Below are 23,939 nucleotides of genomic sequence, written 5' to 3'. Positions count from 1 at the left end.
TCCACTGACGCGTCTCTCCCTCTCACCTAGAAGTATAGCAGCTCTAGTCTACGAGGTGGTCAGTGACTGAGGTTCCTTCTTTCTTGGAGTTCGGCCATTCCTATGCCATAGCTCTCCTCCCCATGGCCCAAGATGACTCAGAACCACTGTAGTCAGCAGGGAGCAGGAAAAGGGGGGAGAGCAGGGCATGTGGCCTCCCTTTAAGGACATGATCTAGAAGCCTCACTTCTATTCACATCCAATAAGTCAGAACTTACTGACAAGGCCGCATCAGGTCCACGCGAGCCCAGGAAATACTCTTTACTATGGATGGATAAAAATGGGGGAACATACAATGAGAGAAAGGAGCAAAATGAATTTTCGGAACACTTAACAGACTTAAATAGAGATGGCAATGGAAACTACAAAATGATTTTCATTAGATATTAATTGAAGTTTCACTGAGTGAATTAAGCCAAATTAGAACACCTTTCCTTAAAGGAAAAAAATATGAAGAGAGATGCCAAACTACGTTAAAGGTAGGACTGTATGAAATACTAAACATCTTTTAAAACTACCACCAAAATGAATATTTTCCCATTTTAGTTTCAAGCTCTTTTTAGCATAGAATAGAAAATATACAAATATGTATCAATAAGCTTAAATAACATTACTCTTGACCCTGAGAGCCTTAAGTGGATTTTTTTTTACACCATAAAGTGATTATTAAGCTTTCCTTTTTACTCTTTGCCTAGCTTTTTTTTTTTTTTTTTTTTAATTATCTCTTGGATGACATTTACACTGATAACACCAGGCTGCAGTAACAGTCAGGACGGTGGGACGGTCCCTTTCCTAGCAGGATGCAAACAAATGAGATGTATTAAAACAAATATGGTATACCCACCTAAAAAATAAAATAAAATAAAATAAAAAATACCAGGGCGAAATACCCTCTACCTTTCTTTCCGTGATAAATTTAGAAGCAAAAGATGATTATACAGAAAACATAAACTGAAGTTTCTTAAATAAACTTTCTCATCTGAACACAACCTATGTGGATCTTTAAAAATAAGCAGCAGGTCTAAGGTATCTCAACCCTGAGTCCAGAAAAGGTCACAGGAAGTTTTACACCACTTTCTCCAGGCACATTTCAAGATCTCACCTACATCAGCAGTAATGAGGTAGTTCAAAAAGGTGAGAAAACATTTCAACCACAATGGAACAGAAGCTTCTAGGGAACTTCTATGCCAAATTTCTAGACCAGAAAATTTAACATGAACAACGTGCTGCAATTCTTTTTAAGTTATAGTCTTCCTGCAAACAAAGAACAATTTAAGTAACAATCAATTTTTTTCTCCTATCCCCCTATATAGTAACTGCTAAAGAGACACTGTAATATCCTCTAATGTAATGATAAAATAATGTTTTAAAATATCATTTTTATAAAGCTCATGAAATATGCCTACTTCAGGAAATAAAGCGAACTTTTTCAATCTGGTTTTGGAGCTTATGACAAACACTTTAGCATCAAATACTCAGGTGAAATAGATGTAATGAATACTGTTTGTCTATACGGTTGTTTTCTCATAGTGAAGGCAGAAGATCAACTCCTACACACAAAACTGCAGCTGTCTTCATGATATGGAAGATCTCCTTCTAAAATCAAAATTCTCTCTCTCTTTCTTCTCCATTTCTATGGGAATAAGACCCAATATCAGTAGTAAGTCCTAACCCTGTGTCACTTCACAATTCTCCCAACTATCTTTAGGGTGAACCTAAATTCTAAAAAGAATATCCTTTCAAAGTTAGTTAGCATTTACTTTCGTTTAAAATTTCCTGTCACTTAGTCTAGCATAGTACATAAAAATTTTTAAGATACATTATTATGATTTTGGAAATATTTCTTCACATTTATTGATCATCCCCCTGTAGGAGAAATTCCTGCTATTGAAAGCCATTACAAGAAGGGCAAATTATTTATTACTGCTGAAAATTTAAATCAATGCAGCCCTAATAACAGTATTTGAAATGCTATCTTCAAATACTGACAGTTTTGACTTAAAGGGATATCTCGTTTCATATGTAATTATGTAGTTAGCACACCTGTAAACCCAAAAGCCCTAACAATCAAATGTAGTTGACTTGCCTCCATTTTCACTGGAACACTTACTCAGGAATTCTACTGCTTTAGATGTTAAGAAACAAATAAGAGAGCAACAATGTACAGTTATAATCTGTACTTTCTACTCCTCCTCCATAATGCATTGCTGTCAACATCAAAACAACTTTTAAGACTATCTGTGGTATAATCACTGTATAATTCGTCAAAAATCATGATGGGAAAAGCCTTCTAATAAAGCCATTGAGGGCTTCCGTGGTGGCGCAGTGGTTAAGAATCCACCTGCCAATGCAGGGGACATGGGTTCGAGCCCTGGTCCAGGAAGATCCCACATGCTGCGGAGCAACTAAGCCCGTGCGCCACAGCTACTGAGCCTGCGCTCTAGAGCCCATGAGCCACAACTACTGAGTCCGTGTGCCACAACTACTGAAGCCCACGCACCTAGAGCCTGTGCTCCGCAACAAGAGAAGCCACCACAGTGAGAAGCCCGAGCACCGCAAAGAAGAGTAGCCGCCGCTCGCCGCAACTAGAGAAAGCCCACGTGCAGCAAAAACACCCAGCACAGTCAAAAATAAATAAATAAATAAATTTATTAAAAATAAATAAATAAAGCCATTGAATACGTGTCCAAAATTGCCTAATAAGGTTGGCCCTTGTCTATACGTCAGACATTTAGATCCTTGTACTTCATTTCCTAGAGGAAGCAACGTTTCCTATCAAAGGCTTTTCCTCTGTATGTAATACCTCCCCTGAATCAGCTATACAAGGATCTGAATGTTCTTCTTCTGAGAGGGAATGTGATGGTAACCTTGACACAGGATCAATCATATGAAGCATCACATAATAACAAGAAAGATCAATCAGATCTTGATGAGAGAGGACACAGATGAGAACTACATTTTTTTTTCTTTTAAGGAACCATCTCCGTATCTAAAAGTTTGTTTCAAAACAAACAAGCAAACAACCCTGCAGTCTAAGATTAAATTTTAAAGTTGAAGTTATAAGACAGTAAAATATCTGATTATATCATTTCAGAGACAAAACCATTTTAGGGTAGCAAAGTAAGACACACACCTGCATATAATCAAACACTTATCTCATGAGGAGCCTAATGGGAAGTGCAATGTCTACTGGAAATTCAATTAGCGCACAATGAAGAAAACTCACCACACTTATAAGTCAAACTCTGTTCTCAAAATCTGGGTCGATTCTTTTAGGTGTTCATTGAGTGCCCAGAGTGCATATGGCATGTGGTCTAGTACAAAGCTAAAACAAGTGAAGCACCAAACGTACTAATCAGTAACACCAAACTTCAAAATGAACAGCTAACAGTGAATATCCAAAATGCAAAACTTAGTCATTTAAATATGAAATTGTATGGTACACTATTAATTTCCATTCTTTCTTTTCTTATTGATGTATACTCTCCCCTCTACCCCTTATCAGAAACATAACCATGCTCATGGTTGAAAAATCAGAAGAGAAAATGAAAAGTATAAAAAGGTAACCAAAATCACCAGATTCCCACCCTGCTGAGACACCTAATACCTCAGAACCCCAACACAATATGCTTTCTCACACTCTCAGCTAGGTGTGACCTCCCACTCCTTTAAAACGTCTTCCATGACACTCTCGCCCTGCCTGTATCTAACTGCTACTCCTACATTAACACCCCACCCAAGTCTTCCCTGACCCCCAAGTCAGCTCAGGTGCCCTGCTGTGAGTCCGGAGGACCCTAAATGTCCCTCAACTAGATACAGTACATTGAAGAACCAAGATAGAACTCTGCTTCTACATTACCAACTACCATGTTCTGACAAACAGTAAAAGCTTTTTCAAAAAACTCAAATTCTAGCACTCAATTATTCAGAAAATGCTTCAGGATTAAGAACTTCAATTATACCTTAAAAGACAGGTAACACACTTGGGAAAAGAAAGAAACCATCAGCATTCAAAATACTAACTGGGTGGGAAAACCTATTTTAGATAGGGTGGGCAAATAAGACCCATCTAAGGAGGTGATACTTACACTTGGATCTTTGCCCCTCCTCTAAAAATGTGAAGACTCAGAGGAAGAGCTTTTCAGGAAGTGGAAGCAACTTGAAGAGGCAACAAGGTAGAAAAGATCTTGGCACAATCCAGGAATTGAAATCAGACAAGTAAGCCTGAAGTTTAAATGTTATTCAAGAGTAAGCAAGAGAGTAACATGATTTTCTTTTTAAACTGTTTCAAATTAAGAGAACCAAATAAACAAAGCAATAAAGACGGAATACTGTATGAGATACTGAGTAATGGTTGGAGGTACAGAATATGGTTCAGAAAAGTAGGAGGAAACCAAAAAGCTACTCAAAGTGTTTCAGGTTGATATACCTGGAAACAAGGAACCAGTAAAACAAAAAATTGTTAAAAAAATAATCTGGCATGATATAATTATTTTCTTAAAAGACAGCAATTCTTTCAAAAAGGTATAAAGTAACACTTGAATACTATTCACCTGTTTCATGAAGAGAGGTGTGTGCCAAAGACCCCTGTATATATTCATAATATTATGTTCATTAACTTCAGAGTTATAACCAAGAAACTACCCCATAGTGCTTTTGTCACAGCGATTTTAAAAATTTATTTGCATCAAGAAGAAACATAACATGGATGCATCAGGTTCCAGTTTCATGCTTCTCAGTAAAACTTTTAAATATGCTAACTTTAAGCAGTAAAGTACAACAAATAATTAAATATGTGGAAAGTGGTTTCACTTGTAAATCTGATGTTTTTGTGCTATTTGGTTCTATGCTAAAACAGATTCTGGACCCTGGTTCTAATTATGGATCAACAGGCAAAAAGAGTGATGCATGTGGCTCCAAGGCCCTTTTCATCCTTTCTAGAATGTCACATGAAAATATAATCCTCAACTGATTAAAAGAAATATCTCTGGGGCTTCCCTGGTGGCGCAGTGGTTGAGAGTCTGCCTGCCAATGCAGGGGACACGGGTTCGAGCCCTGGTCTGGGAAGATCCCACATGCCGCGGAGCGACTAGGCCCGTGAGCCACAACTACTGAGCCTGCGCATCTGGAGCCTGTGCTCCACAACGAGAGAGGCTGCGATAGTGAGAGGCCCGCGCACCGCGATGAAGAGTGGCCCCCGCTTGCCGCAACTGGAGAAAGCCCTCGCACAGAAACGAAGACCCAACAGAGCCATAAATACATACATACATACATATATACATAAATAAATAAATAAATAAATAAATAGAAATATCTCTGGACCATACAAGATTAACAAGCCCAACTTAATTTAATTTCTCCAGCTTAATAACTATTAAATTTCTCCTTCCATTACCAGGAAGAAAATAAAACTGAATAACAGCAATAAAAAACAATGTCAGGGGCTTCCCTGGTGGCGCAGTGGTTAAGAATCTGCCTGCCAAGGCAAGGGACACGGGTTCAAGCCCTGGCCCGGGAAGATCCCTCCCACATGCTGCGGAGCAACTAAGCCCGTGCGCCACAACTACTGAGCCTGCGCTCTAGAGCCCGCAAGTCACAACTACTGAGCCCACGTGCCACAACTACTAAAGCCTGTGTGCCTAGAGCCCGTGCTCTGCAACAAGAGAAGCCATGACAATGAGAAGCCCGCGCACAGCAACAAAGAGTAGCCCAGGCTCACCGCAACTAGAGAAAGCCCACGCCCAGCAACGAAGACCCAACACAGCCAAAAATAAATATATGTATTAAAAAAAAAAAAAAACCAATGACAGCTCCTGTCCGTGTATAGGTTTAACGATGCCTGCAAGTTTCATGATGCTGCTTAAATAGCGTATAGGTTGAGATCAGTGTATATTCACCCCTCATCCCTTTAATACACAGGTATTGAGTACCTACTATGTGTAGGAACTGGAGTAGGCACCAGGGAGAGAGTGGTGAAGAAAAGAAAGAACCCTATACATACTTTATGATAGGATCTGGAAAGAAGAGAATAGAGGACCATGACAGAAAATAATGTACAGAATAATTTAGAGTGATCGGTCAAGGAAGGCCTCTCTGAGGAACTGACATTTAAGTTACAATCTAAAGGATGAGCAAGAGTTAGAGAGTGGAAAATATTTCAGGCAGAAGAAGCTGTGGATGTGGAGCTTCTGCAGGCCTGAAACACTGGAAAATGGTGAGTGGCTACAGCAAAAAGACCTGAGGGGGACTGATTTGAGATGGGGCTAGAAAAGCAAAGCATGAAGAAATATGGAAGATAAACCACTCACATGAATAAACAGTGTTTTGCGTAGCGTTATTACTCAAGGTTATAGCCATCAGTTTCCATTCATTTCCACCAGATACTCTTGTATAATGAGAATAGATTTTGAGGCTAGCTAATAAAAACGACAATTCATTCAGCATGATGGTTCTGGAGAACGTTCCGGACTCTTGATTCAAGAAGAATAGTGAAAACAGACCAAACATTTTTCTCTGGGACCAATAGGCTTATTAACTTCCATGACCAGTTAAAACTAAAGACAAAAATTGGAAACTTCAATGCAAGATAAAAATTAGTGATTTTTACTCCTTTTACAACTCATTTGGCTTTCAAACACTCAGGAGGATATTTTCTTTCTGCTTGTAATCAGTATCGTTTTCTAAATAAGAAATGCTGTTAAGATCTGTTTTCGGTATTGTAAGTATATATGTTTGAGTTTAATTCTGATTTTAAAAAAAAAGTAAGACACATTCTTAGGCATTTTCCTTACAATTCAAATAATTTTATTACTCATCAAAATTTCAAAAATCTGATATGCTTCTCTTTTAAATCTACTGACATCAGTAATGAACAACTCAGAGATTAGTTTTCTTTTTAAATCTTGGAGCAGCATAAATTTTAAAATGAAAATTCTACGCTTTATATAACAGTTTCCTCTGAAATACTTAATCACTAAAGACCAGTATCCCAAAAGAATTAGAACTTGATAATTAAGTGAAACCTTTAATTTAAAAAAAAAACTGAAAAGTTACTATTTTTCTAGATTTTAAGATTACCAGGTCCAGAATAAACTGGCTTCCTCAAATTATCCATTAAAATAGTCCTTCTGTTTTACTACTGATTTTTTCTCTTTTTTACCACAAAAGAGATCTTTAACTCTACATCATCATAAACTATATCAACCAAAACACCCTCACTGTACATTAAAATGAGCTCAAAAATTTGAAAACAAAACATTAAGGACTGGGTTAACCTCTAATAATAAAAGAACAGACTACCATAGGGAACATCAAGCCTAGAATGTCAGGACTCTGTACTTCTTTTACTGTATTGACTTCATCTGGAGAAATAGTTCTTAAAACTCCATAATATGCAATGGTACAGCAGACCTTCTGATGGTAATTTTCCAAGGCTTTCACTCAGAATCCAAGACACTATTTCCTACACAGTCATACACAGTAGGTGGTACTATTCAGATAAGCAATGTTAAGTGCTGCTTAAATCGACAAAAGAGCTGAAGGAAGCATAAATATATTCCTAGCAATTGAAGAGAAACCAGGAGGTTAATATAACTAAATGGGAGGGGGGTGCTACATAATATTGATATCATGTTGTATTTACAACAAACTTTAGCACAAAATTCACTATATAAATTAATTACAAACCCAAAATGAGAAGGAAACAAAAAGGACTCAATCATGTTAAAAAACAAAACGAAACATATAATGTATGCAGTCTTTTTCAAAATTCTTATCTTTTCTCTAAGTGTATACCAATCAAAGAAAGTCACTTTTCAATTTTAACTTTACTACTACCATATCATGAGAGGCTCTACATTCTTCAGAAATGCTGTCCTCTTGAGGGGAAAAAATCATCTACTGGACCTTTCATTGGAAGCTTTTCTTACTCACCAAACTGTGAATACATGCTATCCCCAGAGCTGGTGAGTTGTACACTTTGTAACATTTTGCAACTGAAGGACAGTCTGCCTTCTGCGTATCACTTGTTAACCTCTATGAACTATCAGCGCCAATGGTGAGAATGTTTATCCAAGATCTTCATATTATTTGTACAGATGAAAAGAAATATGTAATTCTACAAAGAATAACCTAAAAAGGCATCATATATGAATTTATTTTCCTATACCATGAATAGCTCTAAAAACCAGCTTCAATCTAAAACAAACAAAAAAAAACCTCTTAAGTCATATTTCACAGAAATTCTTTGTGAAAACTGAAGAACTGAATTTTGAATTATCTGTAACAACTACTATCTCATAGTGAAGAAAATTTATCTCATAGTGAAGAAAATCCAGTAGAGCTATGGGAAATTAAAAATAATCACCATGGGGACATCCCTGGTGGTCCAGTGGTTAAGACTTCGCCTTCCAATGCAGGAGGTATGGGTTCGATCCCTGGTCAGGGAGCTAAGATCCCACATGCCTCAGGGCCAAAAAACCAAAACATAAAGCAGAAGCAATACTGTAACAAATTCAATAAAGATTTTAAAAATGGTCCACATAAATAAATAAAACAATCTTGTTTTAAAAAATAATAATAATCACCATGAAGAAAAATGAACACGAGCTTACTAAAAAAGGAAAGATATCAGTATGAATTTTAAAATGTTTAAACCAACTTAATTCTGAACTCCAACTAGGAATTTTAAATAATATTATTTAAAATTACATAGAAAAATAGTTTTATTCTAAGGCACACTGGGACCCAGAAAACTTTTCACACTCTTAAAAATATAACCTCCTAGTCCCCCATGAACTCTCAGCTACATGCAGTAGATTCTGCTTCTGTCAAAGCTTCAATGACCTGTAGTGAATTGGAAACTTCCTAAAATAACATATAATTAAAATTATTTACAGTAGTCTGAGATTGTAATACAGCAAATAAAGTCCCTTTCTCACCTTGTTTACTTGCCATCTGTCTCTTTCTTAAATGTCAAGTACTGAAAATACGAAAGAATTCTAGTTATTTTACTCCCACATAAATGACAATTTACAATAAATGCCTACTAAGAAGACATTAACTTGCTGTGGGAACGATGCCACACGTATAGCAGAGGAAGTCAATAAAGAGCAGTTACATAATGGAAAGTTGTCAGGGACAAAAGACATCCACACTGATCTTTAAATGTAATGGGTACTTTGGGTGACTAGAGGAAAATATTGTTTGCCTTTTGTGTCTCATCTACAAAACTTTTCCTTCCAACCATAAAGTCCTGCCAAAGATGTACTGGGACCACCATGTTGCACAACTTCCTGGAGTGTCATTTCTCTTAGGAAACAGTAAAAGGGTCAAGACAGATCTGCCTAGGCCACCTTCCCTCTGTCAATGGTTTCTGAAATCAGAAGACCCGTTCAGATGCTACCAAAGACTTCCTCATCCCCCATCAAAAAAATCTACTGTGGTTATCTGTGTCTAAAACCACCTCCCTGGAAATGAAATGTAGATCTGGGAGTGTCCCCAGTCTTGCCAAAATAAATAACATTAAATTTTATTATGTAAGAAGAACTATTAAGATAAATTGAAAAGAACTCAAGGAGGGAGGTTCCCAAATTAGTTTGGGGAGATACGGTGAAGACATCACAGAGGCAACACGAAACAAAAAAGAGGATATAATCTTAAGGACCGGGTTTTGACCTCCACGGTTATAGGAGGAGGAAAATTACTTGGCAAAGATTTCCGGGCAGGTTTTGGTATTAAAATATGGCCTGAGAAATGGATGGATCATGGCCAATCAAAATGGTAAAGTTGAGATTACTGACATCCCACACTAGTTAACTTACAAAAACACACAAAACCACCCCCACCTTGGTATAGTGAGTCAAAACAAACTGCTGACAAATCCTCACAGCTATGTGAGGGGGCGTAACAATGATACACAGTGAGAACACACATGTCTCTGTTTTCCTTTAAAGTCTGTTTCTAAGTCTGCATGGTTGATGTAAGAGAACAGCAATTCCTTTCTTTAAAAGCCCTGTCTACATATTCAAAATGTCTCAGATGTCCCTCAGAGCTGGTATGCTCGTGCCCCGCCCCCAAAAAAAAAGTTAAAAAAGCTTTCAGCTTTACAGCAAGAATACCAGATCTAACTGTCCAACCCTGTCTTTTAAAAGGGAAGAAAAAAAGATGGTGGTTAAGGAAATACATAAATACCAAAAAAAAAAATCTTAGCTGAAAATTGAAAACGAATTTTCAAGTTTGAAAATCCTGATCTGTAACAGGGAACTCCATCAGTAACAACACAAGATGATCACCATAATAAGACTTTTTTTCATTTGTGCACATGTATTTATGCACTCCCTGAAGAGTCGTGAAATGATGTAACGACGATCTGCTGCACAGCAAGTAATGAAGAGGATGAAGCACTTCTGTCAATAATATATACCAAACGAAACTGGACTATTCATGTCGAAAGCATAGAGTTTTGGAGGATTCCCCAGTTGCTGAAAAGTTCTGTGCATTCAGGGTCATAAATACAACACAGCATAAAAACAAAAACAGTCTTTGAAGAAATGTTAAAATAAGAGGAAGTGAAAACATTCATAAGAGCTCAGATGGAAAACTAGTATGTCAATAGGAAAGCTGTAAAATATGTTCACTGCCATGTGTAGTTTGTAGGAACAGGCAGCATGGTGGCACTATGGGTTTTTTCAGGGGTTTATTTCATAGGTACTAAGGGTAGCCATAAGGACACTCCATTAAAGTGATTCCAAATCGTAGTAATTTCACCAACTTTATCCAAAAATGTCACTGCATTAAGGATATTTTGCATACACACAGAATTAAAAATTGGGAATTCCCTGGCGGTCCAGTGGTTAGGACTCCACGCTTCCACTGCAAGGTGCATGCGTTCAATCCCTGGTCAGGGAACTAAGATTCCACAGGCCAGCCAAAAAAAAAAAAAATTAAGAATTGCTGTAAAATATAACCATTCTATGATAAATAATAGTGGTATTACTATGCTTATGGACATTTTTTTCCTTCTAAAATCAATGGCACTTATTGCCAAATCTGAAAAAGTTGATATTCAGAGTTTACCTACAAATTCTAAAAGCTAAGCCTTTGGACACTTCACCAGACACTTTCCCATGTAACACTTTCATTTTCTCGTGTTTCTAGGCCCTAGTAGCTCATAAACGAGGAATAAATCAGAATTTTCAAATCATCCTACAGTAATTCTAGAGAAACAATCCTGTATTTTCGTGAGTGTTGGCCACCTCTGAAGCACTGTTCTTGATACTGTGGGAGATACAAAGGAGAAGTGATTTTTGCCTTTAAACAACGTATAATGAGACATTTAAAATGACCTGTCTTATTACCATTTGAAGAAGATGGCAATATTTGATAATATACGGTTGGTTAAGGGTCACAAGAAAGGTCTTGATAAATGTCAGAGGGAAAAGAGATATTTTGGCTGGAATAATCAGAAAATGCTGAAATAAGATATGAATGGGGCAGAGTGGGAGCTTCAGCTATACCAATAATAAGAAAGAGGGTCTGCTAAATGGGGGAGGGGAGGGCATAGGAAGATGAAGGGGAAATGGCAGGCGAAAAGGCTGGCATGCAAAGGTAAATTCCAAGGATAGTGATTAGGCCAATCTGAAAAGAACATAAAAAAAGAATTTCAATCCTTCTTTTCCAACAAAACTCTTCCAAAAGCCTTTCAGAAACTTATCTGTCTTGGGATCCTTTAAAATGACTTACAACTGGGAGTGGTCACCTACCTACAGTGGTGATAAAGGAAGCTTAGTAGAGTGAAAAGAGTTCTGAACAGATCTGGGCTTTAGCCTCACCTGTGCCATTTCAATGATCCGAGGTGACTGCATACATAAAACGAGATGATTTGACTTGGGGATTTTAAGAGCAGGCAGGATATCAGAAATAGCTAGGGTACTTTTAAAAACGTGGAAACTCACATCCCAACTGGTAAAGGCAGAGGTATTGTAGGAAGTCAGGGACCTATACTTAACTATTCTAGAGCGTTAGAATGCATCATTCGGTCCATGGGCTATGTACAGAAGCCCTTAGATTAGATGATTGCCAAAGACATTAATGACATATTTTGTGTACCTTGTGTTTAAAAAAAACAACAAAACAAAAAAACCCTACAAAAAAAGTTTAAATTTATCGCACTTTAAAATTATATACAAATTAAATACATCATACTGACACAAGATACAAAATAGGGGTCTAATAAAGATTTAGCTCTCAATCATTGACTCCCTGCCATTAACATTTTATTGTCCTCAGAAGATCACAATGATCAGTAATTCATAAAGCATCACTAGCAGAACACAATAGAAAATCAAGAGGAAGAAAATGTTTATGTTAAAAATGCCAAGTTTCTAAGACTGCCATAGAAGATTATATCAATAATGCAGGGGGTCAGTAAACTTTTTCAATAGAGGCTCACATAGTAAATATTTTCAGTTTTGTGGGCCATGTAGTCTCTGTGGCGACTAGTGACGTCTGTCACTGTAGCCACAGAAAGACATGTCCATGTACCACTGAAATTTTATTTACAGAAAGCACAGGCTGGATCTGGCTTACAGGCTGTAGTTTACCAAATACTGGTAAAGTGGGTGAAAGATTGTGATAAATTACCAACTTTACGACTTCAGTTGCTTTATAAAAACAAAATTTTTACATATCTAACTCTGTGGAGAATAAACTAAAATTAGAATTATACAGGGGGGAAAAAAAAAAAACACAAAAAATTTGGTAAGGAGAATTCTCTGTTTCTTAGGACTTGAATCCGTGCAAACCTACTTTAATCTGATAAATGAGACCTGGCTGACAAGAATAGAGATCTTAAGTCAAATTAAATTTTTCTAAATTTTTCTCGAAAAGAATAAACGTGACAGCTCCACATGCTGTTACAATCATAGAAAATCAATATACCCCATAAAAAACCTTTAGAACAAAAACTGAAATGTTCGCAGTGTCCGCAAGATGAGTTAACATTTTATTTTCATTAATATATCTCAGCAAGGAAATACTTAGGTAACCTTTCCTATTTCCTCAAAGGAAAAGACTTTGCTCATCTGGAGAAATTAAAAGTTTTAAAAGTCACAGGCAATATTTCTCTCTCTCTCTCAAACACACACGTAAATACAACAAAAAAGCATCTTTCAGATAAACAGTCTTGAACTTAACTAATATAAGCTGTCTTGCAAAAAAAAAAAGTTCCTTTTACTGACCATCTGACATACGATATCAATACTGGTTTAATGAAGATGAGAAAACACCTCATTTTCACAAGTATAAAATATGCTAATTGTTCAAATGAGTCTTCCTGAGACAAAGTTAAAAAGGGTTTACAATGCTGATACCCTTCAGCTGCCAACAGCCTCAGGCTCACACATGCCGACTGGTAATAAGACATCATTTAGAAATACATCACACGTGAATATATAAAATTCCCATCAAGTCATGTAACCTCCAATTTAGCTTCTCCAGATAGAAAATGGAATTGGAATACCTACCACACATTTCTGAGGTATGTTTGATAACAAAGATAATAATACAAGGCTTATAAAACATAATTTCAATCTTCCTTACCTATTGAAACTAATTATTTGCTTTCAATTACTTGGGTCTGAACATAAGTTTCCAGTCATCAAAGTTTAAAAGAGAATGAGGTATTATTCAATGAAAAAAGGAAACAGAACTGTTTTCTCTTTTAAAAGATAATGAGTTCAAGATGAAACTGTCTTAGTAAATTTGTTCCTTCTTTTAATTTTAAATATTTTTCCCTAGAAAGCCAACAAGAATAGAAAAAATTTATATCTAAATGTTTTCACTATTGTTCTGGATATCACATTTTTCAGGCCTAAAAAGACCTAAGAGAATCTGCTGGAGGGAACAAGTTGGTAGAAGGGTTCCTGGATAGCTTTTTGATCAATAATATAAAGAGGACAGGCATACATACTGTTGCCCTTCTCTCCTCAGTCTTGTAGCCTTAAAAAAATATGGAGCTGCAGCAGGAATTCTACAGACATTAGGTGACTAGAACGAGGACAAACCCAACACACTAAGGAAGGACATTACAAAGTCAGAAAGAGCTTAGTCTCTGACAGCACTGCTGAGAATTATATATCCCTATATATGTAAACTACTGTTGCTCAGGTATTATTACTTTTATCCAAACACATTCCTAGTTTATGCAATTTATATACTCAGCCCATGTTGATAAAACCCTTTTAAAATTGTACTGTCCAAAATTTAGATTAATACTTTAAGGCAACAGTTGGCAAACCACAGCCCCCAGGCCAAATTTAGTCTACCACAATGTTTTTCTAAATAAAGTTTTATTAGAACACAGCCATTCCAATTTATTTACATACTGTCTGTGTCTGCTTTCCTACTATAAAGGCAGAGCTGACTAGTTACCAGGGACCTGGCAAAGTCTAAAATATTTACTGTCTAGCTCTGTACAGTTTGCTGACCCCTGGTTTAAGCCACTCAACATGCCATGTTCAGAAATAATTTACTCTTGTTTTCTAAAATCCTTGAGTTGATTCTCTAAAATCTTAATTTGAAATCATACTTATAATACTTTATATCTTAATAGCAAAGACACAAAGTGAAAGTGTAGTCTCCTCTATGCCACCAACATGGAAAATACCTCCCACATTTTTTTTTTAATTTGCAATACAGAAAACTTCGTAAACATAGATTTAATGATGATGATGTAAGTCGTAATTAACTATTTTAATTAATCATCCAGAGCTTATCACAAAAATAAAAGAATAAAACAGGGATTCTTAATCAAGGGATAATCAGGGCTACTATTAATATTGTAAATTAATTAAATATACATATTCATAGTACTAATAATTTCTAAAGAGATGGCATTTTATACATTGAAATCAGTAAGAATGTTATAACAAGATACTTATAAATTCATTTATTTCAATTTATATAAAAATTTTATTATTGATGAAAGTCAATTTCACCACGCTTTTCAATATATGCATAAAAATTAATCAATAAATTAATTCACCAAGCTTTTTATTATAAACCTGAAAAAAAACTACATAATTATTTGCGCTACAGACCCTTCAAAAAATAATTTTAAGTAATTTGTTTAGCATCATCTTCTACCGAGCAAAGTTTTTCACACTTTCATGACATATACTCTATTGAGTTTCAGTTTTCTTTCCCTTCCATAGTATAAATTGTGCTGTATTCGGTCACTGTTATGGGTGAACTGTGCCTCCTAAAAAGATATGTTGAAATCCTAACCTCAACCCTACCTAGGAATGTAACCTTATTTAGAAATAGGGTCTCTGTAGATGTCATAAAGGTAAGATAGGGTCATTAGGCTAGGCCCTGAGTCAATATGACTGGTGCTCTCCTAAGAGGTAAATTTGGACACACACACAGAGAGGAGAACACCAGGTGATGACAGAGGCAGAGACTGAAGTTATGCTGCCACAAGCCAAGGAGTGCCTGGAGCTATCTATCAGAAGCTACAAGAGTCCTGAAAGCATCCTGCCCTGGAGAGCTGGAGGGAGCATGGCCCTGATGACATCTTGATTTCAGACTTCTAGGCTCCAGAAGTGTGAGAGAATCAACTTAAGACAACATAAACTTCAGGTTTGTGGTAATTTGTTACAGCAGCCCTAGGAAACTCATAGTCACACATCTGTGATTACATGTGATTACATCACATGATCAGATGTTCAAAGTAACACATTTCAAAAATAAATCTAAATTGTCTCTGAGTTTAATCTGTTCCTCAGTGGTTCTACCAAATAAGACAGGCAGCCTCGATCTCTCTTTATGATTTAAATCTACAAATGGGTACTTTCTGTAATGACCTATGCGTACCCTGCTATAATTAACACATCTATAAACAACTCATGTATAAATGCAAACTCCAACAAGAACTCATGCTCTGACAATATAATGAGCTTAAAGAGACAAAGATTAATATTAAAATGGGTTTAGAAAACTGAATATTCCTGAAGCACTTTATTTCAAAACTGTGAGATATAAGTACTATTTTATGACCTACCCAATTAGTGCTGGATGCTAATCTGTTTGGATTCCTGGAAACTCCACTTCTATGTTAAATCACTGGGGAAAAAAGATGCTTCTTGGACTAGATTTCCAAGCATTCCTCAGGCTATAGAATTATCACTGCAGCTTGTCTGTTTTATAAACAAACTTCAATTTAGATGCGTAAAAATCTGCCAAAGGAGCTCTCTTTAACTAAATAACAAATCTGCCACTTGAAAGACATCATTCATCAACCTTCTTTGTGGGAGTATTGTTATTATGAAACTGAAAACAGGCATTCTTTCTTGAGTGCTTCAGGATTTTAATTATCAAATTTGAATGTCACCAGATATTTACTGAAAGGAAAACATCAATTTTAATAAACTGCCTTAAGACTGAAAAACATAAAAGGTATTCAACCATAAAGTGCACTTGAGTCTTGTGAGTTGGCTTACTGTCTTACGATACAATGGTTATCACTCAGCAATTTATGAACCTTTAATCAACTCTAAACTGCAGGGAAAAAAATTCCCCAATTTTAAAATCAAAATATCACGTGTATATAATATATATTTTGACCTGGAAGGAATTTAAATGAATTGCAATAAAATTTTTAATACCTAATAAACCAGGTGTTAGAGACTGAATGGTATTAACACAGGGCTGGGAAAAAAAGTAAATAAACAGCAAATAAATGGATTAATTGTAAACACTTTATTTAAAACTTAAAAACAGTGGACAGCGGATTTAGTCTTAAATTTGAATATCTCAATAGCAGAATAATTTGTGTTCTTTCATATTTTGAAAATATATCCCAAAGAGGAAACTGCTAGAGAAACCCTTCACTTTTGACTTACATGAAAATCAACACAAAAATTACTTTGCATCCAGTTAGCAAAGCAGCATGGATGTCGTTGGCCATAAAGTCCTTAAGAGTCAAAGATTCTGCAAGCTCTCACCTGCCCACCCTGACAGACTCCCTTTGTTTAACTTTGAAAACATTTGTCTAGAAAACTTTCTTGTGGCCTCTACTCTCATAGTGTGTTAAAGAAATAAGCCCCTTCATTTCCAAACTTTAGAAAAGTATATTCACATCTCTTAGACGCTTTAAATACGAATGAAAGCATTCTTATCAAGACTAAATAAACTTTCTATTCATTCGTGATAAATTAATCTCAGGAAGATATTCACTTTTTCTAGAGACAATTCCATTTCCTATTTGGCAGATATATGTCTACTTAAAAGGATTGATTACTATTTTCCTCTGAATCCAGATTATATATTATCATTTTAAAATGTCACAAATTAATCTTCTACTTCCTCTGTTCTTCCACTGAAAAGAAAAAAAGTGCCTAGAATGCAGATACATATAGAAAAAATTAAATATCAACTGAGTATGTTTATATTAAAATACTTGTGTTCAAACCTATCAGTAACCTATTTTGACTTACTTAGAAATCATATTTTTCTACTTGCAACTTGTCCCTTGTCCTCATGAAATGCAAAAGAACTGCAATTTTCACCATTAGTAAACAAAAAGAGAAATAGAAAGATTAGGTTAATATTTAAAATATAAAATTGTTTTTTTTAAGGAGTATAAACCATTCCCTCTCTTGCATCATTAAACAATAGATACTTCATAGAATAAATGGAATGCATTCAATACTGTACAAATTATTTATAGATAACATAACTTCCCTAAGAATTAATTCTCCTGCAAATGGTTACTGTAATTAAAAAAAAAAAAAAAACAGTATTTTTACTAGAAACTACTATTGGATTTGCAAAACTATTTAATAGACTGATGGAGCAACAGTAACATTTAGTCTGAAACAAACCACATCTTCATTTGTTGATGCTGAAATGTCTTAGCCAACAAATATTGTGAATATCCAGAAAATAATTTAAAGACTGAAAAAACACTACTGGAGTCAGGAAACCAACCAAGGTTACAAAGAACCCTTGGAGGAGAAATGGCATCACACCATGAGATTCCTCCACTCTTTCCTCATGTCCTTCTCACAATGCACAGGGCTGCCCAGGAGAAAATGTGGAACTTGATGTGGGATTATAAACAAGGCCATTAACCTGTGAGATCCCATGATAATTAAAACTATTACACAGAACCCAAGCTGTGTACACAGGTCAATCTCTTCGTATGGTTAAACTGAAAACCCACAAGGAATTTCAAAACTGCTTCCTGTGACCATGTAATCAACAAGTACTCATGTTTATACCAATTTAAACATTTCAATTAATGCACTATTCTTTGGCCAAAGCAATGTTGTCATACAGTGGTATGAGGAATGCAAGCAGGTTGGTTTGCTTTGTGTTTTGTTGTTGCCCTTACTGTTATTATTGTTGTAGCTGATGTTGTTTTGTTTCAACTTTTAACTTAACCATTTCTCTTTAGTGTATCAGTTTCGAAATGTTCTTGGTACACTATCTCATGAATTACAACACAGGCATAAACAGCAAGTAGAGTGATTTGTAGTTCTTTAGAGGGAAAGGCACTTTATTAATGTAGCAGGCTATACGTTTTTCTTTGTTCAGCCAAATGGTCAACAGAGAAAAAGATTTTGCCTGATGCTCCTGAAGGATTTTAAATAAAGGCTAGCATCTTCTAGAACTAATTTTTCAATGTCAAAATACTTTTTTAAAAAAAATATCATTTAGAATGAGTATTATTATACAAGCTATGCACACTATGATTTGTTTTCTACAACACATGTGCATAAAGAATGGTCCAGGGGCTTTCAAATGATATTAATAATAAGAAAACATCTGTGTATTACTCTTTGGCATGAATTTTTTAAAAGCCTTTATTTTTTTCACAGACAGGTTATCAAACTCAGAGCTATTTTTCCACCTCAGCTGACTTCTGGTTTTGTGCCGGTGGTTGCAAACCGGAGTGTGGGAGGGAAAAATGGGTTGTAGCACCCTGGTTCACTGAAGCAGTTCTAAAATATGGAAAATCTGATTATCGTTATGCCATCACCTCTGGGTGTTCTTAAAAAACACAGTGTCCAACACCAGGGCTTGAAGAACAGGAGATTAACACATAACTTTTTATATGAAAGAGTAAATATTTTTCTATTAAAATGGTCAACTGACGAAACTGCCAGCCACATCACTGAAGAAAGGCATCTCCTGTCAATTTCATATTTGTCACCTGTAACTACCTTCACACCCACTTTGACTTTTGCCACTAAAACTTTAAGCAATATGTTATAAAGTTTCTCCTCTTCTCTGTGCTTGAGACTATAAATTGTCCCTTCTCTACATGATTCCTGAAGCCCACTCCACACATACACTTGAAAACGTTATGTGTGCCAGAAATCACTGAATTACTCTTCCCAGAAATACCAGCTCAGAATGGTTTAGACACTGCTGGAGAAGCACCAACTCAGTGTGAGGTTCAGCTGTTTGGGGGGGAGGGGGAGCTGGGGAAACAGTGATACTGGAGAAGGAAGAGGTTTACTATAAACGTCAAGCGAGGCATTGCAGGCTGCCTCTACCAGGAATCATTATTCCACCCATTCTCAAAGCAAGAGGCTTGCATTACGCACTCTTAATATCTATTTCCACAGCAAATAAACTTACCTAACTATAATTTCTACCTTCCACCCGCTACACAGGGAATACACTGCATGCCATTTGCTATATCTATTTATTTTTCTATTTATTATATTTATCACATTTGTGTGAAATTGCCTTAAAAATTCAGGCTACTCATATTTTAGCAATCAATCAAAGCATAGCTAGTTCAAATCCACAAAGAAGTTTATTTTTGATACAACAGGAACATTAAAATAAACATTTTGATTCATGTACTCATAAAGTACAGAATCTCTCAGGGAAATGCTGGTTTAGTCAATGAACTCCAAATTACTATTTCTAGTATTACTGTCCTTCATTTTTAGCTTAAAAATACTAATGTCCCTAGTGACATTATTTACAGAATTAAAAAAAAAAGATTGTTCAGAGAATTTATAATATTCCCAATTAGCAGTGTGTAATACATGTTAGGTAAGAGTCATACTACTAAAAAGAATATTCAATTGCCTACCAACCCTGAGAACATTCTAAGAAGTTTCTTTTATATTCTATAGAGCAAAACATCCAGAGTTCCGTGTACAGTGGCACGTTTTAGCCTCAGTTACATTTGGAAATCTAAGGGAACACAGAAGTGAATGTTTAAAAATATATTACTACTAAAAGAAACATAAATCAAAAATTTGTCTTGTTACAGTGTACCAAGAATAGTACATTATTATGAATTATGATCATTTATCAAATGTAAGTTTTGCATAAACACAGTGGCCACTGAACATTATCAGAAAATTGAACATGGATGAAAGAAAAATTCAATTAGAAATATGCTATACCAGCATAGAAGCTAATAAACTTTATTTTAGAATTGAATTTAGGACAGTGACAAAATTTACTTGGACACTTAAAACACAGAATTTACAGAGTTGCCTCATTGTGATCAGTTAGCATTATGCAATCTGTCATCATCTATGGAAATCTACACACAATCAACCAAAATTTATAAAGATTCCACCATGATATGCTCCCACATAAAAAGCCAAAAAAATCTAAATTTATTTATGAAATGGTAGTTATAAGACATTTCCTGAGTTAGAAATGTTTCAAGTTTCTAAAAAAGATGTAAAAGTGAGATACAAGTTTACTCCATCATATATTACTACATCCAATTAAAACACTTACACCACTCAAATTCCTAGTCCTAGAAGTTACACACCTTCTCACTGATCTAATAACTTAAAAAGTAAAATTTCATGGATTACGTTGCTAGATCAAGAAGAATCTCAGGGCTACCAAATGTGGATAAGAAGCGTAAAGATGTTTCTAAAACAAGTTAGTTTTATTAGATCAACGGTAAAACTACAAGGCAAAAATACAGTTTTAAACATAAACATCTGGCTTCCCATAACCTTGGCCATTCTTGGGAAGTCTATAAGGAGAAGCAATCACTATGATATTTCTATTCCTTACTTCTGGAACCTTGTGGCAATTCAAAATTCCCATTAACAGTCCTGGAGAGAGTCTTAGAGCTTGAAGCTAAAAGGCAGCTAACTGGAAGGGTCACCACCCCCAAGATGTATAAACTGTGGTCCAAGAATATTAAGTGATGAGCCCACAGTTACATAATTGGTTAGACTCCTATGATTATGTTAGGCTTCATCACTAATTTAGAGAGCAAATTATAAATAAGTAAACATTTATGCCATTTTACCTTTGGCAGAGGGTTTTACTATGCTTGAACTTGACGGTTTTACTCACTCTGGGTATTTGTTTGGCTGCTATTTACAGACAACTTCAGAGTCTACATACCTAGATAACTGAATTTTCTGTTATACAATCCTATGTTTCATTAGACTGTATGAGACTACTGTTTCTGACCTGAAACATTAGAGATTTCTTAGAGGTTTTTCCTACATCTAAGAAAACTAAAATCCAGAGACGTTAAGAGTCTTAAACTAAAATTCACCTCAACTACATTAAGACATTATATATTTTAATTAATATTTATTTTCCAGTCTGGAAATCTAAGTAGACTATCACTATCAGTGAATATTCTAGATAGAACTTAAATGTCCCAGAAGTGGAAAACTCTATTTAGTTTAAGATAGATCATGAAATTTAACGTTGAAATAGCCACACAACAAACTTCAGTGAAGAGTCTCTAAGTCAAAAATCCTGGCTATAAAATGAGGATTCAGTTGATGTCACTTCAGTCATCACTGCCCCTGCTTCTCACTTAATAGTCAAAGTATAGGAACTGAAGTTACATCTTCCACCCACATCTTGCACACCTACACCTCCAATCAAGACTACGTCCTGAAGACACTGTCCAACACCAAATGCTGGTGGAATGGAGCAACAGGAACTCTCACTGCTGGTGGGAATGCAAACAGTACAGCCACTTTGGAAAACAGTTTGGGAGTTTCTTACAAAACCAAACATAGGCTTATCATAATATCAAGAAATCATGCTCCTAAATATTTGCTCAAATGAGCTGAAATCTTATGTCCGCACAAAATCCTACACACCAATATTTATAGCAGCTTTATACATAACTGCCAAAAATTGGAAGCAACCAAGATGTCCTTCAATAGGTGAGTGGACAAACAAACTGTGCTACATCCATGTAATGGTGTATCATTCGATAATAAAAAAAAAAAATCAACTATCAAGCTATGAAAAGACATGGGATAACCTTAAAGGCATATTGTTAAGTAAAAGAAGCCAGTCTGAAAATGTTACATATTATATGATTTCAACTATATGACATTCTGAAGAAAGCAAAAACTATAGAGACAGTAAAAAGATGAGTGGTTGCCAGGGCTTCAAGAGGTGTATGGTGGAGGCAGTGGGGGAGGGAAGCAATGAATAGGTGGGACACAGGGCATTTTTAGTGCAGTGAAAGTATTCTACATGATACCATAATGGTAGATATATGACATTATTATACATTTGTGGAAACTCTGAGAACCGTGCAATACAAAGAGTGAACCCTAATACAAACTATGAACTTTAGTTAATAAAACTGTATCAATACTGGTTCATCACTGTAACAAAAGTACCACCTTTTGCAAGCTTTTAATAATCGACGAAATGGCAAATGGGGGGAGGGAGTACACTGGAGCTCTACTTTCTGAGTCATTGTTCTGCAAACCTTAAACTGCTCTAAAAAATAAAACTACTAAAAAAAAATAATAAAAAATAAAGCTATTAAAACAAAATAAGAACACTGTCTCATGAACTAGCTATTGACACAGATAAATTTGTGTAAACCTTGTGTAAAACTACAAGGTTTAAATAATATGAAAAGCGAACACACAAATGCAATGATATTTCCCCCAAAACAAACACATGGTAACATTTATCCTAACTGTGAAACAAAAAGCAACATAAATGATCTTAACCCTTAGAAAAATAAAATGTGAAATATTCTTACCTGTCCTGCGACTGCTCTTCGTACATCCTCTCCTTGCCTTCTTTAAAGAGTCTTATTGCTCTTTTTGACTTTTTCATTAGACTATCAATGTAGATTTTAAAATATTCATTCTCACTGAGTTGGGCAAGTTTCTGGTTGTCGTCATATTTACTCAATATAAGTCTCAAATGCTGATATGTATCAGGTAAAATATCAAGTATATATGGTGGGCTATTCTTCAACTGAAGTTTGGGATTTTGGCACAGTCTGACCTAAAAGAAACAAAGACAGAAATAAAACATTTTCATATGAACTGCAACACTTTCTTTCACAGAAGAGCTGAGAAAATTATCAAACTATGTACTATTTCTTTGCCTTCCATAATATACATTTTGATTTTTAAATTATGATCAGCAATCTACAAAGAATCTACATTCCCATCTGTTTTCATACAATTAAATACTATTTTCTTCTCTTCTCATTCAGTTTTTCTATGTCAGACCTTAACTTTCAACCCCTAAAGTTTTCATTCTCTCTTCAACATCCCATTGTTCATGGCTTAACAGAACACCAATGTGCTAATTATTATATATCACTAACAGTCTCTTTTTTAAACAAAAATGAGGGTATGGGCCTCATCTGCTGGCCCATTTTAACATTTCACATTCAGAGATTACTTTCCCAGCTAAAGCTCTTTGATAGATTTTAATTTATGTTTTGGTGTATTGTTCCCAAACCCTGAGAAGACTAAAAACAGGTGCTCTTTTAATAACTGAATTATTAAGTAGTAAATGGGTGTCAGGTCAGAACAAGTCTTTTCTACCTCCTCTTCACATTACATCCCAGGCCTAGAAACACATGTTACATAACGGTTCAGTCATTCCAGCAG

The 23,939-nt window shown here is 35.5% G+C and overlaps 1 protein-coding gene and 1 long non-coding RNA gene across 7 annotated transcripts in view; both read right to left on the bottom strand.

The window, feature by feature from the left end:
- LOC309660215 overlaps positions 1–8,344 on the bottom strand; it is a 28,237-nt gene extending 19,893 nt beyond the window's left edge. The window contains exon 1 of the long non-coding RNA XR_014263280.1: positions 538–8,344. This is a non-coding gene — a long non-coding RNA (uncharacterized lncRNA). The remainder of the gene's footprint in view (positions 1–537) is intronic.
- CBLB (Cbl proto-oncogene B) overlaps positions 1–23,939 on the bottom strand; it is a 216,844-nt gene that overhangs the window by 179,345 nt on the left and 13,560 nt on the right. For all 6 annotated transcript variants that reach the window (XM_082460351.1, XM_082460355.1, XM_082460352.1 and 3 more), the window contains exon 3: positions 23,072–23,322. In XM_082460351.1, the coding sequence (XP_082316477.1) occupies positions 23,072–23,322 (251 nt within the window). The remainder of the gene's footprint in view (positions 1–23,071; positions 23,323–23,939) is intronic.

Source organism: Balaenoptera physalus, assembly GCF_965194825.1.
Source record: "Balaenoptera physalus genome assembly, chromosome: 4".
NCBI lineage: Eukaryota > Metazoa > Chordata > Mammalia > Artiodactyla > Balaenopteridae > Balaenoptera > Balaenoptera physalus.
This window is presented reverse-complemented; position numbering and strand designations above follow the sequence as displayed.